Source organism: Anabrus simplex, chromosome X, assembly GCF_040414725.1.
Source record: "Anabrus simplex isolate iqAnaSimp1 chromosome X, ASM4041472v1, whole genome shotgun sequence".
Lineage (NCBI taxonomy): Eukaryota > Metazoa > Arthropoda > Insecta > Orthoptera > Tettigoniidae > Anabrus > Anabrus simplex.
Window position 1 is genome coordinate 178,109,213 of NC_090279.1, and position 20,585 is coordinate 178,129,797.

At 38.5% G+C, this 20,585-nt stretch overlaps 1 protein-coding gene across 1 annotated transcript in view; it reads left to right on the top strand.

Moving 5' to 3' along the window:
• LOC136885912 (calcium/calmodulin-dependent protein kinase kinase 1) overlaps positions 1 to 20,152 on the top strand; it is an 890,523-nt gene extending 870,371 nt beyond the window's left edge. The window contains exons 8-12 of the mRNA XM_067158603.2: positions 1,124 to 1,317; positions 4,930 to 5,145; positions 9,958 to 10,125; positions 14,892 to 15,037; positions 19,708 to 20,152. Coding sequence (XP_067014704.2) covers positions 1,124 to 1,317; positions 4,930 to 5,145; positions 9,958 to 10,125; positions 14,892 to 15,037; positions 19,708 to 19,798 — 815 coding nt within the window. The 3' untranslated portion in view covers positions 19,799 to 20,152. The remainder of the gene's footprint in view (positions 1 to 1,123; positions 1,318 to 4,929; positions 5,146 to 9,957; positions 10,126 to 14,891; positions 15,038 to 19,707) is intronic.
• Positions 20,153 to 20,585: the final 433 nt, after the last annotated feature.

A 20,585-nucleotide genomic window follows, 5' to 3' on the forward strand; every position in this document is an offset into this window, starting at 1 on the left:
GTGGATTTGGAGGCGAATGCTAAAAGTCAGTTGGACTGAAAAAAGAACTAACGAAAGTATCCCTGGAGAAATACAGGAGAAGAAACAGCTGATGATAACAGTACATAAAAGAGCAGCTAAATTCATTGGACACACAGTATGTCATAATACCTTTCTAACCAGTCTACTAGAAGGAAAGATCTTAGGAAAGAAGGGAAGAGGTCGACGTAGGAAGCAATTCCTTCAAGTATTGATGCAAAACATTGGATGTAGTTCCCACTGTGAGATGAAATGATAAGCTGAAGACAGAAGACTATGGTGAATCGACAAGGCAGGCTTTGCCTTTAAATATTGATTGATTGAAATAAAGATGCTAACTGGATTAAATCCATTTATATCTACCGTATTAAACAAAACCGAGCTTTCCACCAAATTACAAGGGCCTTCATCAGGGCATGTGAAGGTCAGTCTCCGACAGTGAGCAAGTTCAAAGGAACATGGAAATCACGATCATACTATCCATGGCTCCTCACTAACTGGACTCGGGGGTCATCGCGCTGTACTGTGGTGGTGGTGTTATGCATGTATTTCTGGAGTATACGTCTCCGTGTATTTGGTAACTTGAAGCCGTCTTCTCTGTTGATGTTATCTGGGCACAGCTCTATCTCTATGGCTTCCCTTACAAGGCACGATGACACTCGCCTTGTCAAAGAGGATTTGATGGTTTGTACTGTAGAAGTGTTTCGTCTGCCTTCCATGATAATTATCAAACACACACAAAAAAGAAAGCAATATAATAGCTACTGCATTGAGGTAATTCACAAAAGCCACACACATGCTGGATGCCAGGCAAAAAAGTGATTGTACGCATGTGCGAAGCAGGCTACAGCTATGAAAATTGCCTCCTTGGTGATCTGTAAAATTTAGCTTGGTATTGCTTAAAGTTAGAGTAGCTTAGCATAGCAGTGTGTGTGTGCCATTCCATGTAACTTCACCGGAGTGATTATTTTTGTTGGGTTGCATAGCATAGTTTAGATTTACCGGTAGCTCTCTGTGTGTGGTGGCTTTAAGATATGGAATGAAAACATTTTGCAGTAGTAAAATATATCATAAATATCTAAACTCTAGTAATGTCTTGTTTCAGTGCACTACCAGAGGATCATCCATCGTGACATCAAGCCGTCCAATCTGTTACTGGGAGAAGATGGTCACGTGCAGATTGGAGACCTGGGAGTGTGTAATGAATTTGATGGCAATGACGCTTCACTGAGTAGTACGGCAGGGACACCAGCTTTTCTCGCACCAGAAGCTCTTAACAACAGCAAGTTTAGTGGCAAGGTAAAGGACATGTATTCAATGTAAAATTGCTCAAGAAAGAATGAGCACGTGGTTATTACATGTTCCCCAGTTTTAATATTTTATCAGACTTAATTTTATTTATTATTAAAATCTAATTCACGTTCCATCTATATACAAATCCTGTGGATGCCCACAACATACATTATATCTGTAGGTCCAATTGTTTCTGAGCAAAGTCTACCTGTGAGTAACTTATAGAATAACATGCACTGTTCATTCATTTGAAATAAAATCATGAAAGGCACAGAGCTAATACAGCTGAGGTTGTAGCATAGCCCTGTTTCACTAGGTGCTCGTCATCTGTGTTCATGGTTTCATTATCGATTCTCAGCATAGATGGTTGGCGTTTAATGGCACATAAATGTTTATCTGTAGTAAAAGATTTAACTGATATGAAAAAGAGCCCATTTTCATGGGGTGGGGTGGGGGAGGGGGGAATGTTACAAAATTTCCCTCTGGGAAAATCATATACCGGATCATAAATATGTTATTCAGTAAAATGTGTGACACGATGTTACCTGGCAACTGTGCTGGCTGTGATACGAAGTATTGATGGATGACCATGACGTACAATGCCTTTGCTGGCAGGACCTAGTGTTTACAGTGAACTATGTCTGCTGTTATAGGCTAGAGCAATTTTGTTACTTTCATAGATCTGTCTCTGTCGTATCCTTGGTTTTGACAATATGAAAGTGACTGAGGTATGAACGATGCTAGTAATGCCAATCCTTATGCAGCAAGTCCCTGCTATGAATGGTGTGAAAATGTTGCTCATAGGGTCAGTTCTTGTATGCATTTCAGCGGGCTTGGCAGACTGATATGTAATAGCAACTCTGGCTCGGTGAGGAAAGCAACGGGAAACTACCTCACTCCTCATTTCCCTAGTACACCTCTTCAGTGATGCCTAGGCCATCTATGACAGCTGATGGCAGAGCTGTGAGGATCCCACCAGTGTTACCGCTGACGGACTGAACATACGTACATGACGTAAAGATCCATCAGCTGTACATCTCTCAAGGTACTGTTGCTAGGTAACATCACATCACACATTTTTGGATGACTCCCAGCTCTAAAACATATTTATATAAAAACTTGTGCACTCCAGTGTTTGCTAACACTTGTACCACTGTTGTATATGTACATTATAAGCACATAAAAAGACAGTTTTTGCATGATCTTCATGCTAAAGTCTAGTATTAACACTCTGCCCCTTTCCCAAGAATATTGTCATATCACTACAACTTTGGTTATATGAAAATCGTGCTGATCATTGCTGGACTGACCACTTAGTTCAATCTATGATGGCTATACAGTTTCCTCAGAAATGACAGATTCAGGGGAAGGCGATAAAACACAAACTAACTACTGAACAGCTTAGGAACAACAATACCAAATCTGCCTATCAGGTACTATTGGCTGATAAACTTCCAAATGAATACCCAGGAGATATTGAGCAGCACTGGTCGTTATTAAAATCAGCTATTATAGCAGCTGGCAAAGAAGCAGTTGGTTTTAATAAGAGGAATTATCAGGACTGGTTTGAGGAGAATGACAAAGAAATATGTGACCTAATTGATGAAAAGCAGAAAGCCATGGCAAAATGATCCAAATTCATTTCCCAAGAAACAGAGATATCAACAAATCAAAACGAAAGTCTAGAAAAGATGCAGGATGATCAAGAATAAATGGTGGATAGACATATCAATGGACATGGAGAATTTAATCACCTCCAACAACACTAGTGCCTTCTTCATTGCTTCCAAAACAATTTATGGTCCCTCCACCAAAGGTCTTAATTGTCTAAAATCCAAAGACGGTACTAAAGTTCATAAAGACCCTGACTCTATAGCTTCCCGTTGGAAGGAACATTTTCAAGACCCCCTAAACAGAAACTCTCATGTTGAGGAAGATGTGTTTGCTGATATTCCACAACAGCCAATTCAGGATCAAGAAGGCCATTCAACAGCTGAAGTATAAAAAGGCACCCGAACAACATGGAATTCCAGCCAAGTTCTTCAAGGAGGATGGTTCTTTGTTAATTCAGCATACATACGTGCTGATTGTGAAATATGGAACACGGGAACAATCTCTGCTGATGTACGAGATGCTTGCATCATCACTATCTTCAAGAAAGGTAACAAGACTCTGTGTAACAATTATCAAGGAATATCATTATTCTCTGTAACGGGAAAAATTCTTGCTAGAGTATTGTCCAATTATCTACTGCCATCGACTGAAATATGTCTACCAGAAACACAGTGTGGTTTCAGGCCAAACAGATGTACAATTGATATTATTTTCAGTGCATGACAAATGCAGGAAAAGTCTAGAGAGCAAAACCAACCCTTGTACATGGCTTTTATAGATCTTGTCAAGGCGTTCAATTCTGTTAATCGAGAAGCTCTATGGAGAATTCTAGCTCTTACTGGATGTCCAAACAAATACATACAGATACTTAGACTACTGCATGACGGCATGTTTGCTACTGTTCATTCCAATACCCTTTCTGTATTTCTACTGGAGTCAAGCAAGGTTGTGTAATTGCTCCAACATTGTTCTCAGTATTTACTGGAACTAGGAAAGAACGAGCGAATGCAAGGGATGGTGTTCTTGCACAACCATCTGCTGCAACAGCTAGTGTGTGCTGTCACTGCAATAAAATCTGCGCATCCAGAATCGGAGTGTTCAGCCATCTGAGACGATACAATTAATATGTCCAAATGACATTGTATTTATTTACTATATATTCGTTGACAAATAAATTCCTATGATGATAATGATGATGTATATATCCACCATGATCATGGTTTTCATCCTTGCCAAAGTCAGCATCTTTTTTTAACAGGAGAAACTGTAGTGCGCTATGTCGGCAGGAACATGGTTGACCCATTGTGTTCATTTGGCTAAATTCAACCAACATTTTAATAAGAGGGCTGCATGCAGATGTTACATTGTCACACTACAGAGAACATACATAGGACTTCTCTTACCAATATATACCATTTCAAAACCTCAGCAGATGTATGTAGCTCCAATGATGTTCTCTGTTAGCCAGGTTTGCAACCATCCCAGTCTCATAGCGTGCAGCCACCACTGGCTAGAGCTCAGCCATTATGTTGCGGCACCAAAATGTGTGTGGAGTGAGCTAAGCTAACAGGAAAGAAGGGGTTCACAAGACTGTTTACAGATAAAATGAGACAGAAAACTTGGCATTCTACAGTATATTAAGCTGGACAGCTTGTTACAAACTGAATTAACATCCCTTACTGGGGGGAGAGAGGATTGTGATGGACAAGTCCATTCTGCAGACTGAAACAAAGCCCATGGGCAAGAGCTGTACCTGTTAGTAAAAATAGCACCATTTACTCGAGAGACCTACTTACAATTTGGTGAGAGGATAGCAATTATCATTTTAAGGGGGAATAAAATGAAATAAAGCCGTGGCACATATAGACTAGGTCCATCTAAATGACGTACATACAGTAAATAGAGACTTGATTCTGTGTTGTTGTTTTTTGTTTTGTTTTTTTGCATACTTCTTGTTACAATTCTATAAGTATAATAATTATAATAAGTATAATTCTATTGCAGGCATCAGATATCTGGTCGATGGGAGTCACACTCTATTCATTCATGTATGGCCGTGTCCCCTTCCATTCAGACAATATTCCAGCACTGTACCAGAAGATTCAGAATGATCCACTTCGTTTCCCAGAGAAACCAGAGATCAGCCCTGATCTGCGCGACCTCATCGAGAGAATGCTGCACAAGGACCCTAGCACAAGGCTGACGTTACCTGAGATAAAGGTAAGCTATCAAGTTCCTCGGTCTTAGAAATTTTGACAGCCAAATAGACATACCATCTGTATTTTTTTGAATGGGACTGTGTCATGGTGATGGCCACATAATTTGATGTAGAATACTTAACGTGTGATAGTTATTGTTGAAATGAATTATCTGGTTGGTATGGATTTGAAACTTTTTTCTCCCTCAGACTGTGAAGCAGTCTATGTATTCTACCCTCCATAACAAAAAAGGTGATCATTGAGAAACTAAACATTGAAGGAGATTTCCCTTGGTAAATTATTCCAATCCCTAACTCTGCTTCCTATTAGCCCAAATTTGTCCTCTTGAATTTCAACTTTACCTTCATACAATCTTTCCTACCCTTTCTTTTTTTTTAGTGCTATTTGTTCAGGGCATCGACCTATGAAGATCTTTTGCCCCTACTTGCACCATATGTGAGGAAACTGTGTATATTATGTGTAAATGGTGGAAGTGTAAAATGTTGAATGTGATTCCTGCTTGTATGCAGGTGAACTTATCAGAAGCCCATTATAAAGGCACAGTCTGATAAGTGCATACGGGAGATAAATCTTCACAATGGAATTATTGCCCGCCTAGCAATTCCAAATGGAAATTCTAAGTTCCCAAGGAGGGGATTAGATATTTTTCCACCAATAAAACATGTCAAAAAACAGATCAGATGTAAGGCTTTTCAGGTGTTTGCTCTATCAACCAGCGTTTCGTCTTAGGTCGGCATATACCCCAGCATCAGTGGGTAGAGTCTGACACATCCCACTCTGATGATTCTGGTGTCAGACCTAAGACAAAACGCTGGTTGATAGAGCAAACGCCTGAAAAGCCTTACATCTGATCTGTTTTTTGACATGCTCTGTTGGTGGAAAAATATCTAATTCCCTCCATAGGAACTAAGAATTTCCAGCTAGAGATAGGTCGAACACGGCGATCCATTCAAATCCTGATATTGAATTCGTCGAACTTATATAAGACGTATTGTGGTGAAAATGTAAATGACATACTATCCTTCCTTTGTCCCAAATGTCTTCATTTAAGTATGCACCTATCACTTCTTGTGACATAGAAAGATCATTCTCTGTGTTTAAGACTGTGCTGACAGATAAAAGGATGAGTTTAAATCAAGACAATTTGGAGATCTGAATTTTTATAGTGCAAATTTTCCAGTTTATTGTGCATGTTTCTCCATATGATAGTGTATGAATGCATGCATATTTTGAGATTTGATAGTGCATGCAAATCCGGGCTCTACTCATAACCACGAGCAAGATCTTTATTTATGAACTCCTTTATGTGATAACCCCAATGAAATACTTTCCTTATATGTGGTAATATCACCTCGTCTATACAATAATTAAAATTGAGAGGATTCTTCCTCTTGGTGAAACTTATAACCTTACTTTTCATTTCATTTACTACCATACCATTGTCTGCTGTCCAACTCACAACATTGTCGAGGTCCTTTTGCAGTCGCTCACAAACCTGTAACTTATTTACTACTCTATACGGTATAGTATCATCCACATAAAGCCTTATCTCTGATTCCAGTTCTTTACTCATATCAAGAGTCAAGATGTTAGGCAGTAATAGGTTAGAATGAAAACCAACTTACATGGTAAGAACAGTTGTCTACCCGCTCTTCCATAGTGTTGCGTGATAACATAACTTTGAGGAGTTTATACAATTTATACAAATCTCATAACAGAACTCTTGTCCGGGTAGAGTATACTTGCTTTAGTATGTTTGCATTCTAACCTATTACAGTCTAAACATCCGGGCTCTAGTCATATCATTCATATACATACAGGGTGGCCAGAAATAATCTGAATCGATTATATGAGCATTGGAGCGGTTGTCATACACATACTGTAAGTAATTTGAAAAAATGATGCCGAATATCTCATGCTGTTGTCATTTTATCACCTGCTAAAGTTAGCCAATCAGATCGCTTTGTAGGCAAATTCAAATGGGTTTTACAAGGCAATGTTGGTAAATCTGCACGTGGCTTGGTTGGGCTTGAGAGCCATACAGATAAATGAGCATCAAAGACTAATACACCACGACTTTGAGCCAATGCCACCATAGCATGCTTGCTATGGGCTGAGCCTATCAACAGGGAGGTCCTTGTTCAAGTTCCTCCCCCAGAGAAGTTTACAAAGCGTGCTTTTTAAGTAAGGGCTGTTTTGTTGTAGACACTAGTAGTTTGCACTCATCGCAACGAGCCTGTGCAACGATAAGATATCTATTAGGTTCAACCTTTTCAATACTAATTAGGTACGTGTTTGTTAGAAATACCTTTTATTCAACTTTGGGACCGGTTTCGACATACATGTCAAGTGATGAAAATCATTTTTCGTCCGTATTGAAAGTTTCATAAACTATATATAGGATAATATCTTTTGTTTATTTCCACCTATTCAATACATTACAAGAAGTTGGCATTTACTTTAAAACATTATTTAGATGAGACATGTTTCGCCTCTCACGTAAATCTTACCTCTCTTATAATCATCAAACACTTTTTTGAATATCTTTAACCAGATGCCTGGTAAAATAATAAGGTTTTTGATAATGACTGAAGATGCCTCACAGTGAGAGGCGAAACATGTCTCATCTAAATAATGTTTTAAAGTAAATGCCAACTTCTTGTAATGTATTGAATAGGTGGAAATAAACAAAAGATATTATCCTATATACAGTTTATATATAATGTCATCATCAGCCATAAAAAGATCACAATATATAAGCGAAGATACAATCTGTAACTGACTGTTCACACCATGTATTATAACAGAAGAGTAACGGCTTAATAATTAAATTTGGTGTTACTCTTCTGTCATGATACATGGTGTGAACAGTCGGTTACAGATTGTATCTTTGCTTATATATTGTGATCTTTTTATGGCTGATGATGACATTATATATGTCAAAACCGGTCCCAAAGTTGAATAAAAGGTATTTCTAACATAAACACGTACCTGATTAGTATTGAAAAGTTGAACCTAATAGATATCGTATCGTTGATCTCAGTTCGAATACGGAAACATTAATGAAGTTCATATCTTTAAATAACGAGCCTGTGCGTCATGTGCCGGCATGCCTCGGGATCAATGGTGCTCAGTTGCAGCTCTGTTGCTAACCTGTATGGTTCTGGCCTGTGCCTGCTCAAATGTTCAAAATTATCGACTCGCCCGCCCCGTGCAAGGAACCTGTCTACTGCAGACATTCACCAACAGATTTGTGAAGACCGGGCGAGTTGGTCGTGCAGTTAGGAGCGCAAGGCTGTGAGCGTGCATCCCAGAGATTGTGGGTTTGAATTCCACTGTCGGCAGCCCTGAATATGGTTTTCCGTGGTTTCCCATTTTAACACCAGGCAAATGCTGGGGCTGTACCTTAATTAAGGCCATGGCCGCTTCCTTCCAACTCCTTCCTTTCCTATCCCATCATCACCATAAGACCTATCTGTGTCGGTGCGACGTAAAAAAACCACTAGCAAAAAAAAAAAGAGATATGCGAAGTGTACGGTGCTAATGCTACTAGTCAAGGCAAAGTGCGTAAGTGGGTACGAGACTTCACAGATGGCCACGACAACATCCATGATGAGGCCCGCTCTGGTCGCCCCTCTCGGAATACAAACGATTTGGCGGCTTCATTTGAAGCAAAGATTCGTGAGGACAGATGCCAAACATCACCTCAGCGGCAAACCACTACAACGATGATGACGAAGTGAAAACGGCCGTGAACTCTTGGTTATCGGAACAGGCGGCAAGTTTCTATGAGGAGGGTATTCAAAACTTAGTTGTAAGGTATGGTAAGTGTTAAAACAAACTTGGCAGGTATGTTGAAAAGTAGAGTAAAGTTTGTAGAATCTGCAAATAAATGTGGTGTTTGAAAATAGTCTTCCGTTGTGTAGTTATTTTCAAACGGCCCTTACTTAAAAAACACACCTCGTATTTCTTCTGTTGGCGCTCTCAAGATTGTCATAGGCCATGTGCAGATTTAGCAACATCGCCTCTCAAAGCCCATCTGAAGTCGCCCTCGAAGCGATCTGATTGGCTAACTTCAGCGGCTGATAAAATGAAAACACGTGAGATATCGACATAAGTTTTTTAAAATTACCTATCAGTATGACCAACCCTCTAACGCTCACATACCCAATTCATGTTGCATACGACCACCCTGTTTATTCGTATTCATAACTTTCTAGAAGCCTGGCCAGGCACATATATAAGGGGACGTTCTTGACAGCAAAAGTTAGTTGTTGTTTAGTAGAGTTATGGTGTAGCAAGTAAATATCCCGGGCTGACATGCAATATTTGCAGTCTTCCTATTGAAATACGCAGTCATCTATTTTCAACTGTGTTTCAAAGTAGTATCCTCCATATTGAAGTGTTGGCAGTTGTTTTTAATAACGGCAGCTTTGTTGATATTCTCGAAGTCAAGTGTTTTGATACTGTGATTAAGGTTATGTGTGTGTTCATTTGTGAATATATCTGAATAAAATCAATTGTACCAACTGACAGCATCTCGTGTGCATCTGTGTGGATATGTAATCCTTTCTTACCTCCCTGAACCATTTGTCAGAAACTTTAGGTCTACTGTCAAGTGTTTTAAAAATCTGATTTGTCAGCCTCTTTTCGTCCATTCTGAACAGATGTCCATAAAATTTTGTCTTTGTTTCTTCACTGACTCAATCAATCTTTCACTTTCTTGGTATATTTCTCCCCTTCCTCATAACCATGTTATTATTTTCTTTTCTTTTTTTTTATGGTACCAGTCAAATGTATGTTTATTTCACAGAGACATCCCTGGGTGACAGCTCAAGGAACCTGTCCTCTTCCCACCGAGGAGGAGAACTGTTCTCTGGTCGAGGTGACAGACGAGGAAGTAATGAGGGTCATTCAGTCCATCCCCAAATTGGATACACTCATTTTAGTGAAGACTATGCTCAAAAAACACTCCTTCCAGGTATGTCATTAAAGAGTTAACCCCTTAACTGGGTTTGACGCCTAAAGGCGTCAACAGCCGTTGCACAAGTATTAGGTTTGACCCCTTTAGGCGTTCTTGTACTTCTAAATGTGTTTTTACGTAGGGTTAGCTTCCTATAGGCGTCTGACTATTCTTAATCATTTCTGCCATCTATTATCGTAATTTAAAACAAATTCCATTCATATTAGATGTGATTATTGCTGTCCTATTCATTTTTATCCGGTCTCACGCCAGTCGGGTAGTTCGCGCCTAGGCAGGAGTTCAACAGCTGTCTTGTGTTGCTTTGTATGGTCCGCGCCAAATTCTTCATAAAGAATTTATTTGTGTATATGTACATTGAAATAACTAAATTTGTGAGTTGTCGTTGTTGTTGTTGTTGTTGTTGTTGTTACTACGATATAGTTGTTCTGCGAACTCCATTGTCCATGTTCTGATAACTTTTAGTAAATTGGTCTTTATATGATGGTAAACTGTTCTGTGTGACGTGATAATGGCTTGGTTAGGAAAGACGCTGCATTATCTGAGAATCTGCTGTAGGATGTAGGAATCACTCAAAAAACGTTGTGTTGTATGCCTGTCAAACCAGAGGCGACGGGAAACTGTCTACTACTGTGAGGAATGTGACGTGGCACTTTGTGCTTGCCCTTGCTTCCGTATTTACCACACTGTGCGCAAATTCTGAATGACCTATGAACCAGAAAGTATGTAGAACCTATTGATGCATATCTGAAAACTTCAACAATGTCATCATAATAATGAAGGAACACTTTTTAAATTCACTTTTGTATGAACACACTGTGTATATATGTATATATTCACGGGTTTACTAGGAAAACGGTAATAACATAAATGCTATTGAATTTCTACTATATCATTCATAATTTAAATAAATCAAGTAAAATATATTTTTCTGTTGAGTATTTACATCTACGCCGCCCCGTGGTGTAGGGGTAGCGTGCCTGCCTCTTACCCGGTGGCCCCGGGTTTGATTCTCAGCCAGGTCAGGAATTTTTACGTGGACTCGAAGGCTGGTTCGAGGTGCACTCAGCCTACGTGATTAGAATTGAGGAGGTATCTGACGGTGAGATAGCGGCCCCGGTCTCGAAAACCAAGAATAACGGCCGAGAGGATTCGTCGTGCTGACCACACGACACCTCGTAATCTGCAGGCCTTATGGGGGTGAGCAGCGGTCGCTTGGTAGGCCAAGGCACTTCAAGGACTGTAGTACCATGCGTTTTGTCTTTGTTTTTTGTATTTACATCTGCCGCGTGCTACTGTACCCATTCCAAAAGTGCGCGTTGCGCTGAATAATTACCCACTGGCTGGTTGATGTTATGAAACTATTCCCCAGTTAAGGGGTTAATATTCTCAGACCTCATATATTTATGCTAAAGAAATCTCCTAAGATTTCAAATGGTTAGGCCATAAATGTTCTAAAATCTGTATTCTTCAATAAATCAACTCTTAATTAACCCGCAAGTGGTCTCGTGCCAAGTGTAACGTCAGGAGTCGCGTGCAGCCGTTTCAACCGGAAACCAATAAAACACCAAACACTTACTTAATACACTATTTATTGTTCCACTAATATAAGATAATACTATTTAAACACAGGCAAACACTTTTTAACATACAGTAATTATAATAATTAGATTGCCTTTTGCTGATGAAATTGAAAATAAAAATTCAAGTTCTGTTTATGGAAAATACTTTTAAAATGATGTTTAATTTCATTTAACACACATCAAGACAATGCTCCTTCTCCCTCTACTCAACAATGAATGATAACAGTGCACTTTCCGCATTATAAATAAGTCTACGACATGAGTCGCGTATTGTTGAATAGAACTAAAACAGGTAACGTGAGGAGTCGCGTGCAAACAAAACGACCGGATAGCCAGTTTGTCACTCAATGAAAGAGTGGAGAGGGATAACAGTGGTCTGACAGAAGTATCGACGTGTCCGTTGGAAGGTACTGAGGGGGTAGGAAGTGTAATAAACAGTGTTCTTGGAAGGATTGATCAAAATAAACAGAAATGGTTGAAACGACCGGACGCGACCCCTCGCTGGTTAAGGAGCCCAGATATTTAAATCAGTAATTAACTACATTATCCATAACCTGTCACATCCGGCCATTCAGCCCTTTTCTCTGCCTGGCGTACTATGTTGAAATGTCTGGATTTGAATTGTATTGGAGCCTTTGGAAGGTATCCACAATCTACTTTGATGCCATTCACTTGGATTGTTATTTCAACACGTACTGTATGCTGTGGTTCTGTGTTCCTTGTGCAGCTGAATATTTTCATGTGTGTGTAAAGTATCAACAATGCTGAACTCAGAGAAGCACTAGCACAAAATATAATGTTATTGAAGAGTTAATATTCTCGGACTTCATATACTTAAGCTCATAAGCTCATATTTTCATACCTGTGTGGCTCGCATGGTACTACTGAAATATACACATTAACTGTCCATATGAGTGATGCCTTTATACCATTCATCACAGAGACTGATGCATATGACATGGTACAGTATTTCAGCATCACTAATTCCTCAGTCGCTTTCACATCCGCAAAGCCAAGGATGAAATTGAGACAAGTTGATCAAATTAGAATGAAATGCAATATATTCAATAATTACGTAGTGTTACATGCTGGCCCTGTGGTAGTCCCTTTCAGTACTTCCTGGAGTCAGACAGCCTGGAGGGCATTGTGCATTGTTCTCTTTATCTGGTTTCCCCATGTGTTTCTGGGAGTTGCAACAAGAATAATCCATATCTGGCCAAATTGCAAATATTGCAGTACTCATTACCCAAGCTATAAAAAGGAGGCTAGCCATGAACAGTCAGTAAGCTGTCAAACAGTTAGACAAAAAAGTTTTTTAATAATCTGTATTATTCAATATTCCTTTGTAACAGTAAAAGCACAACTGTAATCCACAGTTTCTTTTGGATTGACGTAACACTGAAGGGGTTTTTTTGGTCCCAAGATGTCCATTATATCTATCAATCTATTTATTTATCAGTGCCTTTTTACAGTGGCAAAATTAGGGCTTGAGGCCCTCTCTTACACTTAACCACATACTAATTAAAATCTTAAATAAAATGCTAAGATACTTAAAATAGTTAAAACTAGATAAATTCATAGAATTTAAAATGAATTTAAATAAATTACTAAATTAATTAAAAAACTAATGAATATTCAAACCTCTTAAAACTGACTAATCCTCAGGCACGCACACATTTATACTTCAACAATTCAGTCAGCTGTCCTCAGCTGGTAGTCTCAGCAAGTGACCTTAAATTGTGATAAAGGGCTAGTTTCTCTAACCTGAGCTGGCAGGGAATTCCATAATCTGGCACCAGTCACCACATGATCTATTAATTTTATTTGTCTGGTGCACTGGAATAGAAAGAAAGGATCTTGAACGTATATTTCAGTTGTGAAATGATGATTAAAAAAAGTGAATTTAGAAGAAATAGACAGTGGCTGAATTTCAGCTAACACTCTAAACACCATCGTTAAAATGTGTGGCTGCCGACGTTTATCAGGCTTCAGCCATTAGAGAGCCTGATAGTATGGGGTGAACCAGGCGGGTTGGCCATGCGGTTAGGGGCCCGCAGCTGTGAGCTTGCATCCGGGAGATAGTGGGTTCGAATCCCACTGTTGGCAGCTCTGAAGGTGGTTTTCCGTCTGATTTCACTGCGGTAATCCATTTGTTCATGGAGGTTTTCCCTCTACCTGTTGTGCTGAAGATCTTGTTGGTGCACCTGCAGAGGTCCATGCGGGTCTAGTGGCCGCATAAGGCTAGTTGCCTTTCCCTCAAGGATGATATTATGTCTTCCTAATGATCATAGAGCTTATTGCTGTGCCTGACCCTATTACTAATTATTACTATTCTTATTCTTGCATTAGGGCCTACTAGGGACCACGTTTCAATTTCAATTCTTCATCCTTTGTTGTTGTTCCTTCCTTTTCTTCCAATATTCCTTCATTGTTTCACTATGTTTCTTTTTTCTTTCTTCAGACCACTTTGTGCCGGTTTTCTTTGCCTCCCTCCCTTGGAATCCTTCCATCTTTGAAACTTTCTTCCTGAAAATTTCTCTTTCCATTACTTCTTTTCTCTGATGTTTCTTTCCAAGTATTTTTTGATCTCTTGAATCCCGATGGTTGTTGACTTTTTCTTCCAAAGATACATGAAGATCTTTCTGGTAAATCTATTGTCATCCATTCTGTAAATATGTCCAATACGTCTCCTCATCTGTACTGTTATAGATATGTTTTTCTATGTTCTGATAAATTTCATTATTACTTCTTAATTTCCAAAATTCTGTAGTTTTTAGAGGGCCTAATATTTTTCTTATAATTCTTCTTCCTAGTAATTCCAATCTTTCAAGTTTATAATTGAGTACTAAGCATTCACTGGCTTCTTATTATTATTATTATTATTATTATTATTATTATTATTATTATTATTATTATTATTATTATTATTATTATTATTATTATTATTATTATTATTATTATTATTATTATTATTATTATTATTATTATTATTATTATTATTATTATTATTATTATAATAATTATTATTATTATTATTATTATTATTATTATTATTATTATTATTATTATTATTATTATTATTATTATTATTATTATTATTATTATTATTATTATTATTCCAAAAGAGAGAGGTTATATCTGAAAATTTATTTCATTTACCATTTGATCTACTGTGCATTCCAGAACCCATTTGGGCCACGTCGTGCTGGAGCCTCTTCTTCAGCTGACAGACCCAGCCGGGACAGTACAGATGGTGACAATCGTTTGGACAAGTATCGTAGTGGTCGGTCACACTCTGCGCCTGGTTCCTATGATCTTCTCATGGACAGGTAAGCTTTTATCAGTAATGATGTCAACATAGTCAATATCTTCTTCTGATAGTATTATAGTACTGGCACGTGAAAGAGACAAACTAGAAGGAAATTTCATGGTTTACACATTTTTTCCTTGAGAATGTTAGAATGAACGACATTATAAAAACAAAATTTTGAATCAATCAAGATTGTATTGTTGAAATTTGGTAAGCTTATTTGCCAGGATTGCTTGTGAAATACAGGAATACACAATAAATCACTGATGTAGACCAATACAGCTGATTCTATATGAAGCATACGATATTAAATATCACTCTCATATTCTTATCCCTAATGTGTGCACCTTTCATTTAAAGAACAAGAAGCCCTGCGGAAGCTGCATGTGAATTGGAAAGGAATGGAGCTAGAACACACCAATACTCCAGTTTACCTTGGTGTTACCCTGGATCATTCGCTGACCTTCACCATGCACTGCACCAAACTCAAGACAAAAGTTTCATCACGGAACTGCCTATTGCGTAAGGTAACTGATTCTGGATGGGGTTCCCATCCCCAGACAATAAGGACAACTGCCCTAGCACTCTGCTACTCTGCTGCTGAATATGCTAGTCCCATGTGGTACAGATCAGCTCACACAAAGAAAGTCGACATTGCCTTGAATGGAACTTGCAGGCTAATCACAGGCTGTTTAAAACCAACACCCACACAGAAGTTGTATTCACTTGCAGGTATAGCCCCACCTGATATTAGATGTGAGGTGGATATCGAGAGACAAAAGATTTGCAGCATCTCAGCCCATCCCCTTCATGAACATCAGCCACCACCAGCTCGACTGAAGTCCAGGAAGAGTTTTCTACAGTCTTCTGTTCCACTTGATTCTGACCCAAAAAAAGGCCAGGGTTAAGCTATGGAAACAAAGGTACCCAAATCATCTGGAAGTGTTGAAATTGAAGAACAGTTGCCACCTAGTCATGAAGAGGGATGGTGTATATGGAAGTTGTTAAACAGACTGCGGACCAGCGTTACAAGATCTAAGGACAATCTTATGAAATGGGCTCACTGTGAGAATGTGGAGAGGAACAGACTTCTAGATATCTCTTGAACTGTCGTCTATGCCCAGATTCATGTACAGGGTTGGAATTGGCACGGGCTGGAAACAATGCCATCAGTGTAGCCAAATACTGGTCACAACTTGTGTAAATAACGTATATATAGTGTGGATATTTTCATGTAATACTTGCATTCTCCTTTTTGATTTTTATGTATGTTCTCCCATTTGTCATACTTCATATTTAAATTTTTCAAGTGCTTCCTTCATAACTATTTACGATTAATTTGCTCATGTACATTTTTCATATTCAGTACATACATTCAGTATCTCTTCCTTGTATACATTGGTACCTCTGACACGAATAATAAAAAAATCCTTAACAGGCCCACCTGGTGGCCACGATCATTAAAGCATCAAATCTATATAAGTCCCATGGTCGAAAAAATATTTGCCATCAGAATGTTGGCTAACAGGATAGGGGAGGTGGTAGTATACAATTTCTAATCGCTAGATTGCATGCCAAAAGCCTGGGTTCAATTCCAAACCTCTCCGCAGTGCTCATATGAAGTAAATGAACTTGCCGATGGCGTTTTATCCGTGGGACAGGGACATTAAGCCTTGAGCAGAAACATTGGTGCTATTTGACAGGAGCAGGCTATTTGCTGACACCAGGTTTCACCCTCTCCCTTCCTACAATCATATATAACATCATTCACTTCATCTCCCTAACTCCTCTCATGAGACGGACATCAAGAAATCCATTCACAAAAACTCATTACATAGCATCCCTGAAGATGGTTTTCCGTGGTTTCCCATTTTCACACCAGGCAAATGCTGGGCTGTACCTTAATTAAGGCCATAGCCGCTTCCTTCCCACTCCTAGCCCTTTCCTGTCCCATCATCGCCATAAGATCCATCTGTATCGGTGCGACATAAAGCCAATTGGTAAGGAAAAAAAAAAACTCATTACAAAGATTTGTCGCGCTTTATATCTGACCCTAGAGGGAAACGGGACAACGGTTGGACATACCCTATACATTCATATTCCTAGCACTATCACTCTGTTCATTTAAATCATTAGCATATAATTTGTCTGAAATCTAATCATTAAGTAGTATGGTTTGCAGTAAGAAACCAACATTTGAAACATACTTGAACTGCATCAGGATGACTGTGAATGAACGTAAAGAGGAAAATATTCTACTAAGTGCTGCAGTTTAAACTAATATATTAAATGATCACAAGATGTCCTGGTAATCCTGGAAGACTGTAACTCATAAAATTGAGACCACAGAGGAGCAGTCAGAATCAGATTTTCAGTATGTGCTAGGTAACTGAAAAATGCTACGAGAGGAATAGACAGTTATGTTTATGTTTTGTAGATATAAAGAAGGCATATGATAATACAGACAGAAAAGACATTCACCATACTGGAGGACTATGGGATTAATGGTAGATTATTAAAATCAGTCAAGGGTATTTATGTTGACAATTGGGCTGCAGTGAAAACGGATGGTAAAATGAGTTCTTGTTTCAAGATACTTACAGGGGTTTGACAAGGCTGTAGTCTTTCACCTTTGTTCTTCATAGTTTACATGGATCGTCTGCTGAAAGGTATAAAGTGGCAGGGAGGGATTCAGGCAAGTGTACATGTAGAAAGCAGTTTGGCCTAAGCAGACAACTTGGTTTTAATGGCAGATTGTGCTGAAAGCCTGCAGTCTAATATCTTGGAACTTGAAAATAGGTGCAGTGAGTATGATATGAAAATTAGCCTTTCCAAGACTAAATTGATGTCAGTAGGTAAGAAATCCAAGAGAAGTGAATGTAAATTAGGGGTTCAAAGCTGGAAAAGGTAGATAATTTTAAGTATTTAGGATGTGTGTTCTATCAGGATGAGACTGAAACAAGGTGCACAAGGTGCACTAGCTATAGTCCTCTCCGTGTAATGACGTACCCTAAGGGTGCAACCTTACCCTTTCTCCCCTGTAATATTAAGATATTGATTTATAGTGACTTTTCTTGCTGTTGGGTCTTTTTCAGTGTCGGTAACCATACAGTTTAGGGACCCTACTTGCCGATACGACGTCTTACATTTACCGTTAATCTGGCACGTTGGCAACGTTCAATCACTGCTCTAGCGTGGAGTGCGTGTTGCCACCGCATCGCCGTTAAAGTCACTAGTGATACATTTGCGAGAATATTTAAAGCATATTTTCTTTTTCTGTGGGATTGTAAATCTATTTGGCTAATACCAGGTAAGTAGGATTGTGGCATGTTCGGATAATGCATTTAATAACATAGTTTCTGTGAAATGATGAAAGTGCTCAAATACGTCAGTCTCATGTCTAGATCTACCGGTACATGAAATAAATCTTGCGGGGCGAAATTTTGGCAGTATAACTTAGAACATTATTATTTTCAAATCCGCAGTGAACTTGAAAGCTGACCTAAATTCCGTTCACGGAGCTTGGCACATTAGTATTCCTATATGTTTCCTGATAAGCTTGAAGATATAACCAGCCTGCAGGCTGAAAATATGCCCAATAATCTCTCTCCTTACTGGTTACCGGTATTGAAGAGAGAAGGAAATATTCGCGCAAAAGAAAGGGAAGTCATTGGATGTCTGAAACTTTCGAAAATCACACTGCAAAGACTTATTAAATAAATTGCATCGTTTAACACGCCCCTCTTTTCAAGAATATGGTTATAGTACGCCTACTGTATATCAAAATAAAGACAGATAATTTAAGTGAGAAAGTGTGTTTATTTCCTTAATTCCTCATTGAGGAGATATTCATAATTATCTTGATTTATTTCATCTTATCTTTTATTATTTACTAGGGTAGGGAAACATTCATTATCGGTGTTTACATTGAGGTTAGTTTGTTATGGTTATGTCTGATGATTTTAATATGTAACCAGGCATGTTGGCAGCAGTGATCAGCCATTACAAAAAAGAGAAAAGAAGAGCATCGGGCGGCGATATTTACTTTCTGGGGTATTTCCTTACGTGGCAATTACTTTAATGCACTGAGCTTGCAGTTGCGATCAGCAGAATTCTGCAAGAAGGAAGTCAGCTCCCAGACAAAACTATTTTTACATTGGTCTGTTTTCAGACCAACTTTGCTTTATGGGAGTGAAAGCTGGGTGGACTCAGGATATCTTATTCATAACTTAAAAGTAAGAGGCATGAAAGTAGCGAGAGTGATTGCTGGTACAAACAGGTGGAAACAGTGACAGGAGAGTGCTCAGAATAAGGTCATGTGAGGTGAATGGAGGAGGACAGGCTACCTAGGAGAATAATGGGCTCTGTTTGAAGGGTAAGAGAAGTAGAGGGAGACCAAGACAACGATGGTTAGACTCAGTTTCTAATGATTTAAAGATAAGAGGTATAGAACTAAATGAGGTCACTGAACTAGTTAAAAATTAGAGAATTGTGGCAGTTAGTAAATTCACATAGGCTTGCAGACTGAATGCTCAAAGGTATAACAGTCTATAATGCAGATGTATGCATGTATATTCATGTTCCTGTCTTTCTGTTTCTGTATATAACTTGTCACTAAATTGTTCCCTTCCATATACTGTATTTATATTAAAGGTTGATGTTTGTATTACAATTTTCTTCTTGTTCCAGGAAAATGTCGCTGGATGTCACGCTCCCTGCATTACGAGAGATTGCATCACCAGAGAGCAGCAAGACGGCCACAGCTCAGGAGGAGAGATGAGGCGTGGGGTGAGGCGCCCCCTTATTCGCCTCGCCTTGCCTCTTGCCCTCCACTGGCCCTTTGGGTGTGGCCAGCACTTGGTACCAGGACAACGTTATGTCCCTATAAATAGAGTTCTATACAGAACTTGAGGCCCTGCTCCTTCATAGGAAGGTGCTCTGTTAATGTACATATTATTATAAATAATTTTTATCATATGGTATTATATTTTTATGTGGTGAAAGGAAGTTAGCTTTTGATTTCATTGTTGATTCATTTATGATGAAGCATCAAAAGATAATTTTTATTCTCCCAATATATACATATTTACTTTTTATATATTTCTTTAATTCTTATTATTCTGGTTGGGTAAAAATATTTAATATGCCAGATAAATATGAAAGTAGATTACTTGGTATTTTATATTAAAATTTCATGTAAATAAACTTATAATATCATTTAAAATAACTCGTATGATTGAAATACAATATTCTTTTATTTGCCATTTGTTAAGTTTAAGGGCCATCATCAAAGGAAATTCTTATATTCTTCTTACACCTGGTTTGTGGCAGAGCACCATGGTCATTTGTAGAATATTTTATCAAGGAGAAGGAATGCTTTTTAAAAATTTATTTTATTTTGAGGCAGAAGGAAGGAATGTATGTGAAGCTCATAATTATTTTTTTCACCAAGCCTTGCTTATTTCTGTTGTCAAAATTGTGGACTCAGGATATCTTATTCATAACTTAGAAGTAAGAGGCATGAAAGTAGCGAGAGTGCCACAAAACTGCCCATTTTTCTTCCATCT